Source organism: Emys orbicularis, chromosome 5, assembly GCF_028017835.1.
Source record: "Emys orbicularis isolate rEmyOrb1 chromosome 5, rEmyOrb1.hap1, whole genome shotgun sequence".
Taxonomy (NCBI): domain Eukaryota; kingdom Metazoa; phylum Chordata; order Testudines; family Emydidae; genus Emys; species Emys orbicularis.
Genome location: NC_088687.1, coordinates 12,868,305 through 12,887,848, shown reverse-complemented (window position 1 = coordinate 12,887,848; position 19,544 = coordinate 12,868,305). Strand labels below are relative to the sequence as shown.

Here is a 19,544-nt window from a genome sequence, read left to right as displayed (position 1 = left end):
AGGTTTACCACAGCTGTTCCTGCCGACACTGCAGAACAGGTGAAGACAGTGGCCTGTTTCCCCCCTGCCTTGAGGCTTTCACTTACCAGTTGAATATGTTGCATCTTCCTTTCCTCCTGTGGTTCTGAGGAAGGACAGTTCCAATCTTCATGAAAGGCTGGCTCGTTTGCATGATGCAGGCACAGAAGCAGGTGATGGATGCTAACTGCCTCCAAATTTCCCTGCTGTGGAAGTCCATTAACACTTTGGATTTGCATGCAGTCCTTAAAAGATCCCCTGATACAGTAAAACTTGTTCAGCTGAATGGTAAAAAAATGGGGCCTAATTTCATGTAATCTCTATGCTGTGACTAAATGTCAAATGACATCTGGGGTTGACGCATGAAGTGGAACGCTATTGCCCCACAGGAGGCATAAAATGACTGATGGTACAATATATAACATAGCAAGATGCCAGCTGGGATAAACAAACAGCAACTCGAAGGAATTGCTGTGTGCTTGCATTTCAAAGATGCCCAGGGTAAGCCACATCAGGGTAAGCTGAACACAAGAGGAAGACCCAATGGACCATTAGGAACCTAAGAGCAGGAACCTCCTCTGAAAGTAGGGCTATGGAGTGTTGAATGAATCTGGCCTAACATCAAAAATTATTTTAATTGTGCAAAAAGGGGAATGGGTTTTCAGTTTGAACCTGAACCAGTCAGATTTTGCCCGATGTCATTGCCTTAGTTGAATATTAATTTCAATTTAACATACAAAAATATATATATTAGGGAAATCTTCTGAACTTATTTCCAATGGACAGAAGTAATGTTACTGTACACAAAGGAATTTCCCACTCTTACATTCAGCTGTGCAAATACAGCAAGTGCACCCACTATTTGAGAGAGAACACAGATAAACAGTGGTGGTTTCCATGGTAGCACCCCCAAAATGCAATTCAGGTTCTGAAGCAGACTTTCCATAATACAGCCAGCAGCCTCGGTAGTATTGCTGCTGACCCTGTAATAATATAAAACTATAAAAGTATTTTTAGTCCCTAGGTGCCACCTACAGGCAATACCATGTTTCCTTTTCTCTTCCTCTGAATGTGATAGAATGCACTTAATACTTAACACTCTCTTGTACTTAAATTGATTCCCAGCTTCTCCTGAAACTAACACAAGGGATATAAGGCTTCTTCTGTGAAACTTTCTGCATTTTAACAGAAGGTAAGAAGCAAGGAAAAAGTACACTACAATTATACTTTGCAGATATATAGTGCTCTTCAATTATAGCTCTCTAAGCATTTTGCAAAGTTGGGTAAGCAATATTTTCATTTGCTTACTCGAAATATTCTTATCCATGTAAATGTTCAATCCCTCTTTGAATTTTGCAAAGTTCTTGGTCTCAATGACATCCTGTGGCAATGAGCTCCAGTCTACTCACAGATCGTGTAAGAGCCTTTAATCGGTTTTCGATTCTCTCCCTTTGTTTTATTCACACTTAATTATGAATCTCTAGTTTTGTTATCTGACCCTTCCCTAAAAACTCACTCATCTTAGGCCAAGAACTTAGCAGTACCATGAGATCAATGATACTATGTATGTGAATAAGAGTTTGCACGCTTGTGATAGGGTAGGTCTTGCTCCAATTCTAGTCAATGGAAAATCTCCCATTGACTTCAGTGGGAGGAGAAATAAACCCTGTAAGCAATGTTGGACAAACCATTCTATTTCTTCTTTTCTATTTTATATGGTGCCAAGACCAATATTTCATTTCTTTTCACTGCCTCATTTTTCTACCCAACAAGACTTAAGCAAGTTACATTGTAAAGTGGGTTACGATATTTAAAAGTACTATTAAAAAATGGATCAAATCTTAGTCCTCAAGCCTGCACTTACCTGGGTAAGTATATGACTAGTTCCATAATGCTTATACTTAAATAGGTGCGTATTTGCAGGATTGGGATCTCTGACTAATCTAATAGAGGCAGGGAGTGTCTCTGGTTTTTTGTACTGCACACTAGCCCTAAAGTAGTAAATAAAATGAGAAATGAGTTCAGGATTTAGACCTATATGTTAGAATATATAATCCAATGTAATTTTTATAATTGTACCTATATAAAATCTTTAGGTTGAATAAATAACTCAATGTTACAGCTTATATTTTTAAAGCTGTCTCACTGAATAAACAATAAACTGGTGGCAAAAGTTGCAATCTAGTGACGGAAAGAAAACAACTGGGAGTTCAGACACTGCCTGAGCCAATTCAATCTGCCCATAGACAAGTCTCATATTCATTTTTGTAAGTGCAACTGAAAAATTAGACTAAACAGGACCTTGCTGAAAACTCTAGAGTTGCATTTGAGCATCCCAGACCAACTCTAGGACTGCATTTTCCCTTGGATTACACTAGTCCACAGTGTTGTGTATGTAGTCCTCAAGATGCTCTGCATTTCTGTGTTGGAAGGAGTAGTTTTACTAGCTGTGACTGGATCTCTGGAAAAGTACACCTCTACCTCCATATAACGCAACCTGATATAACACGAATTCGGATACAACGCGATAAAGCAGTGCTCCGGGCGGTTGGGGCTGCGCACTCCGGTGGATCAAAGCAAGTTCGATATAACGCGGTTTCACCTATAACACGGTAAGATTTTTTGGCTCCCGAGGACAGCGTTATATCAAGGTAGCGGTGTAGTGTGTTTTCCACAGGTGTCAGGGAAGGGGAGAAGTATTTCTCACATCTTATATTGCATGCCCAGCAAAGTGGGTGTAAGTGATGGATTGGGTCCAGCAATTTAGTGCATCTCCATTCACACTGAGAATAGAAATACAGACAGAAGTGGTACAGCTAGGTTATGTTTGTGGATGTATTGGAAACAGACACATCTGCTTTTGTGTCATCATTGCCTTGTTTGGCCATATAGTATATCTACCTAGTTCAAGAGACTTAAAAAAACCAAGGATGTGTTTGAAGAATGGGCCACTTCTGTGCTGAATAGGGTGCTCTAGAGACCCTAAGTGCTTCCCACAAGGTCAGTCTTTCCCATTTGCTTCAAACATGTTTGCATGTTTATTAGCTTTCTTCAACTCAGTAGTAATGTACTACTAAACAGTTTTAGCTCCCTTTAAAAATGATTACAACTGGGGTCAAAACTAGACTATAAAGGCCACAGTGAGACAAATGCACTTACTTCCCTCTGTAAAGAGCTTTGAGATCTACTGAGAAGCACTAAAAGAGCTAGGTATTATTTCCATACATCTTACCCAGCACTCGTAAGCTTTGCCACTGAGTGCAAAATTAGACTTACATTTTCAAAAGCATCCACTGATTTTATTGGGTGTCCAACAAGAGTCACTTTGTGGCTACCTTTTCCAAAGGTGCTGAACTCCCACAGTGGCAGCTGAATTCAGTGAGATGCAGTACTTAGCACCTCCTTGGGAAAACAAAAAAAGCAAAAAAAGAACACCCTATGCTAGGTGAGTGCCTCAAAGCTGGGCACTTAGAATTAGAAGGCAGTTTAGAAAATTTAGTCTTAACCTTCATGTGCTTAACCTTACATGAATGTTGTGAGGATTAACTGCTATTTGTAGAGTCAGGTGAGAACCCCATTACAAAAATTACCACTGTAGCTGGCAATATTCTCAGCAGAGGGCAGGGATTTAATAGACCTGGACACGGAGCGATCCTCATTCTGCCACTGGTGGTACCACTCCTAAGGGCAGGTCTACACTTACTTCCTGGTTCGGCAGCAGGCAATCGATCTTCTGGGATCGATCCCGGATGTGCTCGCCGTCGACGCCGGTACTCCAGCTCGGCGAGAGGAGTACACGGCATCGACGGGGGAGCCTGCCTGCCGCGTCTGTACCCGCGGTAAGTTCGGACTAAGGTACTTCGAATTCAACTACATTATTAACGTAGCTGAATTTGCGTACCTTAGTTCGAAGTGGGGGGTTAGTGTGCACCAGGCCTATGTCATCAGTAAGAAAACAGTAGGGAAACTGTCACTGCCAATTTAGTGCCTGTCTTGTGAATGGAGGATTTCAGTCTGCAAGTCAGTCAATCTACCACTTTACATGGAAGCACTAAATCCACTTCAACTTTAATGATAAAGTAAGATTTGTAAGATATTTCAATGTTTTTGGAGCAGGTATGGGGATATTTTATGCTCTCTACAGAGAATGTATGCCAGGGGTCGGCAACGTTTGGCATGCGGATCGCCAGGGTAAGCACCCTGGCGGGGCGGGCCAGTTTATTTACCTGCTGACGTGGCAGGTTCGGCCGATCGCGGCCCCCACTCGCCGCGGTTTGCCGTCCAGGGCCAATGGGGGTGGCGGGAAGCCGCGGCCAGCACATCCCTCGCCCGCGCCGCTTCTCGCCGCCCCCTTGGCCCGGGACGGCGAACTGCGGCGAGTGGAGGCCGCGATCGGCCGAACCTGCCACATCAGCAGGTAAATAAACTGGCCCGGCCCGCCAGGGTGCTTACCCTGGCGAGCCGCATGCCAAACGTTGCCGACCCCTGATGTATGCTAAATGCACATTGAATGTTTGTGTCAATTCTGGTGTGGGCGAGTAGGGATTAATAACTCCAAGATTAACAATTAAACATTTACATTTTTAAACAAAGTATTTGAAAAAATCTTCACTACTTACCTGCCAAATCCTGGATTAACACCATCCACAGCTGTCTGTGGCAGGAGGCTTTTCAGTCAGTTGGTGGAGCAACAGCTGCACTTCTGTGCTATCTGAGAAACAGCCAAAACCACCACAGCGCCCCGTTCTCCTCAGCATTGGCTAAGGAGTATCGAACAGTCAGCTTGTTTCTCTTCTCTATACCTGCCTGGGGCCCTACTTACTCCTCTCTCCTCCACCAGGTCCACCCACTTGTCTCTAACCACAGAGACAGCAGGCATTTCTTCCCTACAGAACTTAGTTTGAGATTCTGTTTGTTAAAGTTTAATGGGCCAAATACAACACTGATCGTAAGAATTCAACAGGGATGAATTTGTCCCAGTGGTATGACAAACACTGAAAGCAAGATTACAAGCAATATGCTGCTTCTTGCTCTGGTTTCAGTAGTTGTGAATGTAGGGTCAAAACCAACATTGAATTCAATGAGCGCCATTCCACTGATTTCAATAAGAGCTGAATCCAGCCTTTGGTCATTTAAAAAGTATTTATAAAACAAATTCCTCCCTCTAAGCTCTGTTCTTGGGGGGCTAATCATGATCTACACTAAAAGACACAAACAAACTGGAAAGATTAGGCCAAACAACGAGGTCTGATACAAACCGGGAGAAGGAATGGGAGGGAAAGGTAACAAGCATGGATCCAAGAGTGGCCTTTTTAAAATGCATCTGGTTAGAAGAACAAAAATCTCATTTTTGGGAGATGGCTGTGAAACTTCAATGGAAAGGGAGTTTAACTTGTCGGACCCATCAGAACAAAGGCACAACTGCCTGCTGACGTATGATTAAAGCAAATCAAGGCAAGAACCAGCAAAGGAGGAGGGTGAGCGTGCAGACAGCTGTCAGAAAGACTATGTATGGTTATGTATTCTTTCGATGTGTGCAGTGAGTAGCCCCAACATCTTCTACATTTGATACTGTGTATTTAATACATTATTTGAACTGGCTTCCCATATCCGCACCTTTTTGCATTCCATTAAAATAATCATTTCATTTCAATTTTATGTTGTAGTAATTAATTCCTTTCTTTATGGACACTGAACTTAAACATTCCACAGTGTGTACATGACATACAAAACAATGGTTTTTTGGTCTTGTAGAGCTGTGTGACATAGTTCTATACAAAAGTGAGACCAGTGCCTATGACAACTGCCATCACGCTCTTTCACATGATGCTTTTTTTTTTTTTTTTTTAAACAAAGCAGGATAAATATCATTATCCCCATTTTATACATGGGGAAACTAAAATATGGAGAGATGAAGTAACTTATACAAGCTCAACATGAGAGCCAAGAACAGAACCCTTGTATCCTGAGTCAAAGTTCTACACCTGTTCCCCTGGATAGTAGCAGTGAACCTTTCTCATGCTGTGTAAATCCATGGATTCCTAGCTTGTTTCAGATTAGTTGGCTGACACTGCAAACGAGTGGGCAATTAATCCACCTTTGTAGTTTCACAAAAACACCATCTCAGTTGTCCATAGAACTTTCCCATAGGCCAGTAGATTGACTACATGTGGTCAACTACTGAATCTGAACCTGGACCAGAACAAGTGTCTGAGAGAGGAGACCTAGCACACCATTACCAACCCAGTGACCCATTCAGTCTTCAAATAAAGCTACATCGTTGTTCACTAGCCTGTAGTTAAAATCAGACTCAGTGTAAATAGCAGAGCTACATCAGCCACAATTTTAACATCTATCTTCATCCTGTATTACCAATAAAGGAAAGAAGCTGCTATTAGTTGGACACCCAACTTACAAAAACACCACATGAACTAAAAAAATCCCAACAATTTTGCACTGCGCCAAGAAGTTAGTACAATTACCCACTCCACTTCTTGTCAGAGACAGCCACTGTTTTATTAGGAAAAATACAGTTCCAACGACAGCCTTTCACATTCTCTTTCAAGGAGACACTCAGGGCTTGGATACACTACTGCGTCAGTTGATGTAACTTTCGTCGCTCAGGGGATGGCTTTTTCACACCCATGAGCGACGTAGAGTGACTGACTTAAAGCAGTGTCCACACCGCGCTATGTCGGTGGGAGACGCCCTCCCGTCGGCATAGCGTTTCTTCACCAGGTGAGCTACAGCAGTGCAACTGCGCTGATGTAGCGTGGTAGCATAGACTTGCCCCATATTAAATAGGTACATTTCAATACAATATGACTTATGAATTACTCAAGTTGCCTGTATAGGGTAGTTCTTCCACCAATGCAAAATGAATCACTTTTTAAAAAAGTACTTAGTATAAAAGGCAGAGACTATATCCCTATAAGGAGTGTCTGAGTCAGACTTGGTCCTTGGTATGTGGCACAGTCGACGAAAAGTTGGCGAGCGCAGTAGCAGGTTGTGTGAGAGTCCCATGAAGCTGGAGGATAACCAGTACAAAGCCATGGACTGCAAGGAGACAGGAACACAGCATTCAGCAACCCAAAAGGCAATAAAAGCACTGCAATTCCAGTAGCTTTTCACAAACTACAATAATTATTTCTTATTAAGAAAGTCAACTCTCCTACATATGCACCCTTAAATAAATAGCTATGGTTAAGCAATGCTTCCATTACAAACCCTATTTTTCAGGGTTTTTGAACTCTACTGTAAAAATGTGATCTATGCTAAAATTTGACAAAACTACAGGACCCAATGTTTTAAATTCACAATTCAACTTTTTTCCTGTTTTAGTCTAAATAGGCTTGATAAGCTCAACAACGGTGTACAAGAATCTCTTCAAACACACAATTAAACATGCATTTCTTCACATACAAATCTACTCTAAAAACATTTTCAAGATTCTCTCACAGAAAATTCTGCAAATCTAAATTATAGGTTGTTCAGATCTTACAGTAAATAAACCTTTTATGCAACGTCATCTGTCTCTAGTTACATGAACATGGTCTGCCTTTCAATTCACAAGGTCAACCCAAATATAGACCAACTCCAGATATTTTCTAATACTCAACTTTTAAAAAATGATGTTAGCAACAATGAGTTTGTGGGCTCTCTCTTTTTAATATTTGGCAAAAATACTAGAAAGCACCTACTTTTATTTTTTTTTAAATATATATTGAACATATACCATAGTATGAACACCATGTAAAAATCTCATTCGTTCCAGTAAAAGTTTGCATAGTAGGATTTAGATCAACCTACTGTCAATAGGCTAGTTAACAGAATAGTTTTGTTGGATTCTAACAGTGTAATCAGAAAAATACACATTATATACAAAATAATTAAAACAAAACCAAATTTTAAAAAACCCATTCCACTGACAGCTTGATCTTGTTTCTATTTTCTCTATCAACCTCTTTTCTATAGTGATGCCAGTCTTAATAACTACTTTGTGTCCTCTCTTCCATGCAATGAACACCACTCAGTTCCAGTATTACTTCCAGGGGGCCCAAAAAACTCTAGCCACATCACATTGAGCATTGGCCTGCTAAACCCAGGGTTGTGAGTTCAGTCCTTGTAGCAAAAATCTGTCTAGGGATTGATCCTGCTTTGAGCAGGGGGTTGGACTAGATGACCTGCTGAGGTCCCTTCCAACCCGGATATCCTATGATTTGTTTGTTTGTTTAACATTTGAAGTCAACTGCTTCCATGGATCTCCCAGCCTATCTTGTCTTATCTATGTCTGTCTTATAGATTGTAAGCTCCTTGGAACAGGTTACTTGTTACTGTGTCTTGCATATTATGAAACGTGCAGCGCTTGTAACGATGCACATAACACTTTCGGAAGACCCTAGAGGCTGCATCTAATGTAATGTAAGTGTAAACAGCACCTTTCCCATATGCAGTATTGAATGGTGACCCTTATAGATTACAAATCCTGCACACACTACTACTTGAGTGAAGTCCCTGCTATTAAAATGGTATGAAGTATAATATCAACTATGGTCCGCAATATAGATCGTGCACTTGGGCTGCACTTAGAGCACCATGAATCAAGTCTGGCCAACACAGGCACGACTAATGCAGAGTCTCACCTACTACACACGATTATGTTTTGTACTTACTGAAGGTACAGTTGCAGCAATAGGAATCATCAGTATTGACAGTCCTCGAATGAAGTTGGTAATGTACTTCTGGAACCTGGACAGTTCAAGTTTTCGCAGAGCAAAGATCTGAAGAGGCAAAAAAAAAAAAAAAACACACACACACACACACACACCAGAGAAAGACTTTTTTTTAATACAAGGGAAGTTAAAAATGCACAGTCAATGTTAGAACAGGTTTGTTACACCCAAATATTTTTTTCACATTCTTTTCAATTATTGGGAAGCTCAAATCAAGTAAATTTAAAACATTGATAAATTCCTTCCTTTAATTTGTTTGGTGCCTTACAGTCAATACTCAATCCTTTCCTGGCAGATTTTATACCAAGACTAAGAGTCATCCATTTAAAACATTTTAAGAGAACATTATTTCACAGGAGAATAGCTTTTGCACATTGAATAAGCCTCCAACACCTGATCCTCAAGCACAGTCCTCTGAGAGATGGCTACTGAGAAGAGATGGACCATTATCCCCAACCTACTTAATGAATAATTGAACGGAAGCAGAACGTGTATAGGCAAACCTTGACTTTCATTTTGCAAAACTGTCCTAATCCACATTACTTGGAAAAAATAAAACAGAACAAGAATGAAATCCAGACACATGAAGGCAATGAGGAGGACTGTGATTGATAACAGAGAGAGACTAAACAGTAACTATTTCTGCAGAGATTTGCAAAAGAGCAAGAACATGGGGAATCCAGACTCCTCTACATATTTTATTTTTAATATTCATTAACATTCTCATTCTTATTCCAAAAATTTCAGTATATCAACAAGAATTTATAATGAGGCCCGGTTTAATGTGTAAGCCACTTTTCTTTCCTTTCAATTGTCATTTTATTTTCTGTTTGATCTTGCCTCCCCACACAATGAAGGAGCATCTTTGGACTCATCAAGGATGCCGAAAAAGAGACCACAGACTTGTGTGTGTAGTGCCCCAATATCTGTGAACTTCGGTTGTACGTGTAGGACATATTCCTGCTTATGATGTAACAAATGTATAAAAAAAGCTTGAGTTCAAAATTAGTAAAACATTCTTGACTTTACACTTTTTAACATGTGTCTTCTCAAACACATGTACTATGCAATGTTTACTAGTTTTAATTATGAAAGAGAAATCTCTTTACTTTCTATTTTTAAAGTGATGAATGTAATTTTTTTACAGTACAATGTGAGTTCTCAATGTTGGGACAGCATACTTCTCAGGAGTGGAAATAAACCTACTTGTTCATTTGGAAAATGGGTTCAAATAGTTAAGGGCTGAGATGCACTGGTTAATCTTGATGATGTCTATAAGAGGTTCCAGTCTCTCAATCCCTTTGCTTTCTTAAAATAACAATAAAGCACATTTTCTCAATTACTATTTTAAACTTAATATTTTAAGTCGTTTGCTTTTATCAAGTTTTCAGCTCATTTAGAATCATACCTACTGTACCCACAATCATCACTTACAATACATTAAAAGTGGAACTACGTCATTCTAACATGGAAAAGAAAGCCGCTGGTAAATGCAGCCCACGGGAATGTATTAGTCACACACCAAAACCTTAACCTTTATAAGCTGCAGTGTTAATAAAATGCAATAGGCTAATTAAAGTATTCTCACAGGAATCACTCTGGAGTGAAGAGTAAACTTTTCTGAGGTTAAGCTACATAAAAGCAGTTTCTGAAAAGGCACATTAGAATTTACCAGCAATTACAATGTGCAGGACCCATACAACTTCAACCTTGAAACAATTATGCAGTTTTTCCCTTCTAGACCATGAATTAAGGTGCATATTTATAATCAGAAGCTGCCACGGTATTTTTACACTTTGTAAGGTAGTCGTGAACCAGTCCTAACTTTATAGAAAGAATTATAATTTTCACAATGGTCCAACATTCACCAGCAACATACCTCCACTATCAGCAAATTGAGGAGCCCAAGTGAGACTGGCAAAATCCATGTAGTATCTGGTACAGTAAGGTCTGTAAACCACAGGGTTCCACCTGTCGACAGCTGTTCCTGAACTGCAAGGACTGTTTAAAATACATATATATATTTAGTATGTCATTCTCCTCAAAGTCAGTCAAAATTATGCATAACTTTGCTTTTAAATTGGACTTTCAAAGTAAACATTTTTGTTACTCTGTGGCCATGCATTTTTTTTTTTTTTTTGGTGCCAACTGGCAATTTTAACATCCTTCCATTCCCTCAGAACCAGGGCAAGGAACTGATGTAATGAAATATATAAATCCCAAGTAGGAAAGCTCCTTCCCCTGCCAGGTAGCAGCATAAACTCACATTTAAGTCTTACTCACACTTACTATCAAACATACATTTGGACATTTGAAAACTGTACCTACCTATAGACTGTGAAATGATTACAAGACAAAATCCACTATGTGATATAAAGGACATATAGAAATCAAAGAATTCCAAATCAAAGAAATCCAAAGTGGATTTGAGAGACTGTTGTATTTATCACTGATTTAAAAAACTGGTTCTTACAAAGCATCAGTTGGAAATTCACTTTGCAAACACGAATTATTAGTTTCTCTTTATTTATATAATGATGTCTTTTTAAAAAAAGCTTTTAATCCAAAAGATTAAAAGTGAAGGCAGTCTGCCATCTAACAAGAAAAGGAAATTATTAGTGAGAACTGCAGGCTGATAGGATTTGGGGCAAACAGAGGATGAAAAATAACTTGTTCTGAATCTTCTGTCCCTAACCGCAAAAATTTTATAACAAACAATTTTCCTAATAGTAGCTAAACTTTATTGGGCTAAATGACAAGTTATTTAGCCCAATAATATTTAGCACTTTAAACAATGTCATGTGCCAGAGGAACAGGAGCATTACAATTATTTTTAAAATCTGCCCACTGAAGTTGAAAAGTCTCTCTCATATGGGGGATGCCATTAAAGACACAATATTCACCAGTGCAGAAACCCGCAGCGACCAAAGTACTTTGTTAGACTTGGAATACAAGATATCATGGCATTTGAATCAACACAAAAGCATCATATGTTGGGTTAATCCTGCATATCATAATCTAGTCTTTAAACGGTCAAAACACCAATATTGCAGATAGGATAAAATAAAATACCATCTTGATGAACACATTTTATTTTATCTAAAGTTAAGGCTTTATAATGAGAGAAAACCCCACAGTTTAATTTTAAGCATACCGTTGCGTTAGTATCTTTACATATTAAGTATGACTTCTATTACTTTGGCTTGCAAAGCACACAAAATAATTTAGTGCCCAAGGAGCATACCCAACAGATTTTAGATTGTTCCTAGAGCTCAAATTCCAGCACTGCTGTTAATTGATCATCCCACGCATCCCACTTTGCTCTTTCAGCTCAGAGCTGCACTATAGTGCAGTGTAGAAATACCCTTACAGGCACTACTGGCAAATGAACTCTCTGAGTGAACAGAAAGGTTATTTTGTGGCTATGGCTGCACTGAGTTCCTGATCTACCAGAACAATCTGGGGTGCAAAAAGTATGGGAACAGGCCAGAGGTAGGCTTCTGGATTACATGGACGAGTGGCATAGCATCTATGACATGCCTAATCAAAAGTCTTACAAATACAGTATTATTCACATTAGTCACTTAGCTATGTTTGGGCTATTTTTTCAACAATCTTACAACTCAAACTCAACAACTCAAATTCTTAAATTTAAAACCAAACCATGTTTGTAAAAATTGTAACTGGAGAAGTGTATTTATTAAAACAGATGTATATTTTCAATACAACTGTTCGGAATGATCACCTTCTGAGTCTGCTGCACCGACACTGCAGTTACGCAAAGCTATGGAAACAAACACCCACACTGGAATCTGTATCCACATCAACAGACTAGCCTTGAAGGGGTGGCAGTTGTCTCGAATATACAATTCTGAAACAATTCTTCCCATATTCTTCCTGAAATGGAACCTGATTGGAAAACAAAACAAAACTCCTTGTAATATAACTTTTCAAATTCTGAAATAATAAACCACAGGTTGCATATCACACTTAGTTCATTTCAAATATTGCACTGGAGTACCAGGTGAATGAAGTCAAACCAGGGAGTTCTCCCTTTATGGTCTGAGAGCCTTCCATTTGTTGTCTGCCAATCACCTCCAATCTCACCCTTCAAACCCTTTTCTTTTCTGTGGGCTTCTAATGTTAACCTCTTCACCATCTCTGTTTCCTAGCAATACTGTTCGATGTCTTATTCTGTGTGTTGTATTTATCTGATTTAAGACTACAAGCTCCTCAGTGTACAGACCACAGGCCAGATCCTCAGACTGCACTCAGTCCCATTTACATCACTCTGACACTGCAAAGGAGATGGAGCTACCATACCAGGACAGCTGGGGATTCCTCTTCAAATCATAGAATATCAGGGTTGGAAGGGACCTCAGGAGGTCATCTAGTCCAACCCCCTGCTCAAAGCAGGACCAATCCCCAGACAGATTTTTGCCCCAGATCCCTAAATGACCCCCTTACGGATTGAACTCACAATCCTGGGTTTAGCAGGCCAATGCTCAAACCACTGAGCCTCCCCCTTGCATGAGGAAATCACTGGATGTAGTAAAGCTGACACAGCCAGGTCCTGCCATCCCCTCCTAACAAAGATTTAGAAACCATAGCTATGTGTCAAATCTTGGTCCCACTGAAGTCAACAACTAAACCCAGACTCACTTCAGTGGAAACAGGAATTGGCCTTATAAGTTTTAGTCCATCACAGATTCAGTGCTTCAAATGAGCATATTCCCTAAATGTCTATGTAAATAACACAGAAAAGTTTTATATAAAAATAGTAAGCCAGAATCCATTATTTTAGTGTCAGATTTGTAGAGCCTTTTTATATATACATATTGCCATCATCTTTATATATGCCTCTTATTTTCAGCCCAACTGGATTTGTAAAATACTGTACAATTGTTATCTTACCTAGCAACTTTTTCAGACCAACCAAGTTGCTTCCCACGAATTGAAACTTCATAGCGAAGACGCTTAGCTAGGTTTTCTATTTCAGGCTGCAAATTTTCCAGCTAGCTAAAGAAAAGAAAGAAATGATTATACAGCAAAATTAAAGAGTTCCATCTGCAACCAGTCTCTCTACCCCATATCATCTTGTATGTGTACTGTAAAGTGAAATGCATGCATCTGTGGGTGCTTGCTGCCTCTAAATATATTGGGCTTTTGAGGAACTTGAGTGAGAATGCCTAAGTATTTCTAACAAAAACAACAAATGAAACATCAATCTTACCAGGTGATAAAAAACATAAGTACAAGTGTTGGTTGCATATTATAATTCATTATAGGTTTTTAAGTATATAAAAGGGTCTGTACTCAATTGTTATACAAAAAAACATGGTGGAATCCCCTCACCCATGTTTTGAACAGCCTTATAAGGTATGATTCTGCAGCCACTAAGTCTATAGCAAAAATCTCATTTAATTCAATAGGATCAGGCCCCGGGATGTAGCACTGAAAATGGAGTTTGACATTTTTGCAGTCAATATGGCAAGATACAAGTATGAAAAAGTATTGGTAAGAGAATTTGTAATATTTGTGCCTAAACATGAAATTAATATATTTGTTCTCTATGGACTCCTGATTGTGAACAAGATGATACTAAACTGCTCAAGATAGTTAAGACCAAAGCAGACTGTGAAGAACTTCAAAAAGATCTCACAAAACTAAGTGATTGGGCAACAAAATGGCAAATGAAATTTAATGTGGATAAATGTAAAGTAATGCACATTGGAAAAAATAACCCCAACTATACATACAATATGATGGGGGCTAATTTAGCTACAACGAATCAGGAAAAAGATCTTGGAGTCATCGTGGATAGTTCTCTGAAGACGTCCACGCAGTGTGCAGAGGCGGTCAAAAAAGCAAACAGGATGTTAGGAATCATAAAAAAGGGGATAGAGAATAAGAAGGAGAATATATTACCCTTATATAAATCGATGGTACGCCCACATCTCGAATACTGCATACAGATGTGGTCTCCTCATCTCAAAAAAGATATATTAGCACTAGAAAAGGTTCAGAGAAGGGCAACTAAAATGATTAGGGGTTTGGAATGGGTCCCATACGAGGAGAGATTAAAGAGACTAGGACTTTTCAGCTTGGAAAAGAGGAGACTAAGGGGGGATATGATAGAGGTATATAAAATCATGAGGGATATGGAGAAAGTAGATAAGGAAAAGTTATTTACTTATTCCCATAATACAAGAACTAGGGGTCACCAAATGAAATTAATAGGCAGCAGGTTTAAAACAAATAAAAGGAAGTTCTTCTTCACACAGCGCACAGACAACTTCTGGAACTCCTTACCTGAGGAGGTTGTGAAGGCTTGGACTATAACAGCGTTTAAAAGAGAACTGGATAAATTCATGGAGGTTAAGTCCATTAATGGCTATTAGCCAGGATGGGTAAGGGGTGGTGTCCCTAGACTCTGTTTGTCAGAGGGTGGAGATGGATGGCAGGAGAGAGATCACTTGATCATTACCTGCTAGGTTCACTCCCTCTGGAGCACCTGGCATTGGCCACTGTCAGTAGACAGGATACTGGGCTAGATGGACCTTTGGTCTGACCCAGTATGGCCATTCTTATGTTCTTATGTAAGGCAAAACACACAAATGCTACAGAGAGCTTTACAGGATACAAGGACAATATCACAGGTGGCATGATTCATCTCTATTACTCAATAGCTTTTTAAAAAGTAAAAAAGATGGCCACAACATACCATACTTATTTTGATATGGAGAACCATGTGACAACTAGCTAGCAAGGTCAAAACAGATTGTATGGCTTACTACCATTCAGATGTATTACTACACAACATCTCTTTTACAAAACCACACTAGAGAATTACTTCCTCTGAATTTGTGGTTGGTATAAAATGGTCTCTGCCACACCTGCATTATAACTGGTTCAGTGTGTAGACACACATGTAGTGCCAATAACTAACACCACCAGTTTAAAGTTACTTTAATTGTCCAAAAAACAAGGAAAAAGAGTTATGCCTGAACTGATTCTGTATGGTGAAATCAAAACTACAATTTTCTGTCCATTTTCTCAAGCCTCACCTTTCCCTTACCAGTAGCAAAATGGAAACAGGAAAAAGATTTCCTGGGCTGGATTTCCTGTCACACTTCTGCTCTTACTATTTTGGACTCTCCTGAGAAAGGCACATTAATAGCTGAGTTTTAGTAATACTCCACCCTGATCCAGTGCTTTGAAAGTGTAAATTCCCAACTAAATAAGGAGTGTTGCGGTCACAAAGGATGTGCTATTGATATTTACTGCCGAGTGAATAACAAACAACCAAACAAACCTACCTACCTAACCAGAGATCAGTGTACCACAAAGGACTGTGTTAGGCTGAGTCTGTTAATTCTGCAACATTACAAGCAATAGCTACAGAAAATTTTACTGCATTCTTTGCCAGTGATTACACTTATTTATTTCAGTTCCACATTAGCTGAACCACTACTGGCTGTAACCTTCCAGCAGCTGTTTCTGGCACTACTTTTTGCATTCTAAGTGCACTATTACAAAGCAATTGCCTCTTATATTAAATTGAAACTAATAAAATACTTGGCATTTTCACAGTGCTTTTTTATCCTGAGATCCTGAAATACTTTACAAAGGAGGGAAAAGTATCCTCTCACATCTTGTAGACAGGAACACAAAGAATAAAAGCAAGATTGATTAAATACAGCCTCTTTACTCAAATAAAACATGGCTGTTTTAATTCTAGTGTTGCAAAGGATTCTGCAATTCTTTAGCAGTGAAGCATTTTATCGCAAACACTACAGCTGATACACTGTCTACTCTCTTTAGTGCAATATCAAAAGGTATATTATCCTGTGATTCAAAAGGCTTCACCTGCAACACTTTTGCTGTGACTCTGTTAGGTTCTACAAAATATTTTAACAAACCAGCACTTGGTTGGTTTGCAGGATCTATGGGGAACATCAGTGGTGCTGAAAAAGTTGTGTAAATGATTCACATCATCCTAATGGCTTACCAAAAACATATCCAACAGTGGAGATACTTAACTAGGTTTTCATTTTTACACAATAAGAAAATTAAACATAACGAGTTGTGATTCTTCATAGAGTAGTAATTATGTGTAGTACACAGTTTAAGCCTTTTCTAATTGTACATTTTAGTTTTACACGTACACAGCATTTCATGCTAGAACATATTACATATACATAATAAATGCTGTAGAATAAAATGGATTAGACTGTATTATGTGTGGAATAATTCATGAGGCAGCATATCTAGTATTTAGAAGCTGCTGAACTCTTGTCTACAAAAGGGCATCCACCAAGGCAGCTGAGTGGTAGCACTGGTGGGAATATTTTGTTAAAATTAATGTAGACACAACCACAGAGAGCACCATATGTGTTAACAATGTCTAAGCTACGTCAGTCTTACCTCTGAATATTGTTCCTGAGAGGGGGCAGAGATCACATTAGATTACAATGCTACATCACTACTTTAGTTACACTCTCCCAACAAATAATGTGACACTGCAGCATGGTGGGGCACATGACAATTGACTGGCTGGTCTGCAACAGAGCCACACAGCTCTGTAAGGACAGGGTACCACCAGGCATGAAGCCAGCAGCCATTAAGAAACTCTCGGCTAGTTTCCTTGGCTACACAGGTTGCCAAGCCCCTTACTTGCAAAGGCGGTGGCGAGGGCACTGCACGAGCCCATCGCTCTTATCCTCTGTTTTCTGGCTAGGTACTACAGTAATACATAGACCAAGGAGGAGGGAGAAACATTGTTCTCCTTAACCTCTGAGGACAGGACAAGAAGCAATGGGCTTAAATTGCAGCCAGGATGGTTTAGGTTGGACATTAGGAAAAACTTGCGGTCAGGGCGGTTAAGCGCTGGAATAAGCTGCCCAGGGAGGTGGTGGAATGTCCATCACTGGAGGGTTTTTCAGAGCAGGTTGGACAAACACCTGCCTGGGATGGGACTCGCGAGAGGGGGGAGGGGCTCGCCACGCGAGGGGGGAGGGGCTCGCGTGAGGGGGTCGCGGCGGGTGGGTTGACTCGTGGCCAAGCAGTTGCAGCCACAGGGCTAGCACGAGTGGGGAGGGTGACAGGCGAAGGGGCGGCTCGTGGGCAGGGCACACCACCTCCCCCCGCGCCCCGAGGTGCCCGCACGGGACAGGGGAAGATGGGACCGGGGGCCCCCGCGGATCTCGGACCCACCTTGGCCAGGATGTGGCCCTGGTGCGCGGCCAGCGGCAGGGTGAGGCCGGTGCGCAGGGCGGCGCCGGCACACACGATACTGAGCCACCAGGGCAGGCCGGTGCCCGCCTGCAGCGCCACCAGCCCGCTCTCCGCCCAGTGCACGGGGGCCGACTCGGCCAGCGCCTCGTACAAACCGCCCGGGCTCGCGCTGGGCAGGGAGGAGGCGGCGGCGGCCCCAGCGCGTGACCCCCAGCCGGGCGACAGCAGGAGCCGCTCGCGGAGGGGCCTCTGCAGCTCCTGTCCCGCGCGCCGCCAACACCACATCCCGGCAACGGCCGAGCGCGCGGCCAGAGTCCACGCGGCCGGCAGGTTGGGGAAGGGGCGGGGGAGGGGAGCGACCCGACCGGTCCTCCTCCTCCTCCTCCCGCGCGCGCCCCGAACTCTCCACCTCTCAACCCGGAAGGAACGCGGCAGTAGCTTCCGGCCAGCCAGCCACCGAGAGGGAGAGCGAGACCGCGGCCTAGAGCGCCCCCTCCCCGTCCGCGCGCGCAGCTGCGGGAGGTTGGGAGAGGCGCTATGTTGGATTAGGGCAGGTCTTGCGCTGAATCAGACCCCGACCCCTCCCCCCCACACACGTTGGAGAGCGTGGGGGGAACGGGAGGGGGCCAGCAAGGGGGGGAGGCGGGTGTGGGCTTTGGAGCGATTTCGGGTCTGGATGATGCTGGAGCGGGGGCGCCCGTGGCAGGTGTGAGAACCAAGGTCGCGGTGGCCAATGCGGAGGTCTCAGTCTTGTTCTCTGCTCTCGTTTTGTGGAAATGTGGCCCGCAGGCCCTGAGGCCAACCGTGTGACAGGGCATCTGTCCTCGCGGATCTGGGGTCTGCCTCCCTTCCCTTGGGAGGTATTCGGGCCTCGGGTGGAGGGAGTCCCAACGTCTTCATCATGCAACACTGAGAGTGGGCGGGTGGGGAGATGGAAAACCTCCTGCTGCAGGCCCCAGCAGGAGTTGTACCTGTGCCGGCTGAGCCGCTCTGCCTTTTGCTTCAGGTGCCCTATGATGCGGGTCGCTGAGTCCCAGGGAAAGGAGGAACTGTTCTGCTCCCCTTGGTATTTCCATTGTTTCCTCGTGGTCCCTGGTGGTTGTTTAAGTACCCAGCTGTAGTGTCTGATTGAACCAGGATATAGTTTCCCCCCCTAGGGTCGAGCCTGGAACCTTTGCAGAGCCAACCTGATTGCTCTCAGCGCTAGGTTTATGCTGTGAGCCTTTTCCTCCTTGCTCCAGAGGCCCTTGGTAGGCGTTACAAGGCCTAAAGGATTTGGAAGGCAGAGGAGCATGCCTTTGTGGACCCTGTCATGGACTGACCACTGTTATAAGGAGTTGAACACCTGTGCTGGAACCCATACTTGATTTTTCATGGGCTGTGGGGAGTCCTGTATCTTTCATATGAAAGCTTTGAAGACATGGGCTGCGTGCTTGTGCCCGTTAAGCGATCCCTATGCACACCACTAGGAGTCCTTGCAGTTGGAGGTATAATGCCTCCTCTGGCTCTGGAACAAGAAAATAAATTCCTGGGTAAAACCAAACAACTTTTCTTGGC

General features: G+C 41.8%; 1 protein-coding gene across 1 annotated transcript; it reads right to left on the bottom strand.

Annotated features, from left to right (window-relative positions):
- Positions 1-5,683: 5,683 nt before the first annotated feature.
- Positions 5,684-18,272, bottom strand: LOC135879106 (cytochrome c oxidase assembly protein COX18, mitochondrial). The gene is made up of 6 exons (XM_065404948.1): positions 17,967-18,272; positions 13,665-13,765; positions 12,496-12,659; positions 10,630-10,751; positions 8,691-8,798; positions 5,684-7,074 (listed from the first exon to the last, which is right to left on the bottom strand). The coding sequence occupies exons 1-6, from the start codon at positions 18,270-18,272 to the stop codon at positions 6,901-6,903; spliced, it is 975 nt and encodes a 324-aa protein (XP_065261020.1). The 3' UTR covers positions 5,684-6,900.
- Positions 18,273-19,544: the final 1,272 nt, after the last annotated feature.

Excerpts from the sequence above, each read along its gene's own strand:
- LOC135879106 (XM_065404948.1), bottom strand. The coding sequence starts at position 18,272 with ATGTGGTGTTGGCGGCGCGCGGGACAGGAGCTGCAGAGGCCCCTCCGC. Across the intron at positions 13,766-17,966 it reads AGGGCCACATCCTGGCCAAG|CTGGAAAATTTGCAGCCTGA; the intron begins GTGGGTCCGAGA and ends TTCTTTAGCTAG. Across the intron at positions 10,752-12,495 it reads CGGTGCAGCAGACTCAGAAG|TCCTTGCAGTTCAGGAACAG; the intron begins GTGATCATTCCG and ends TATTTTAAACAG.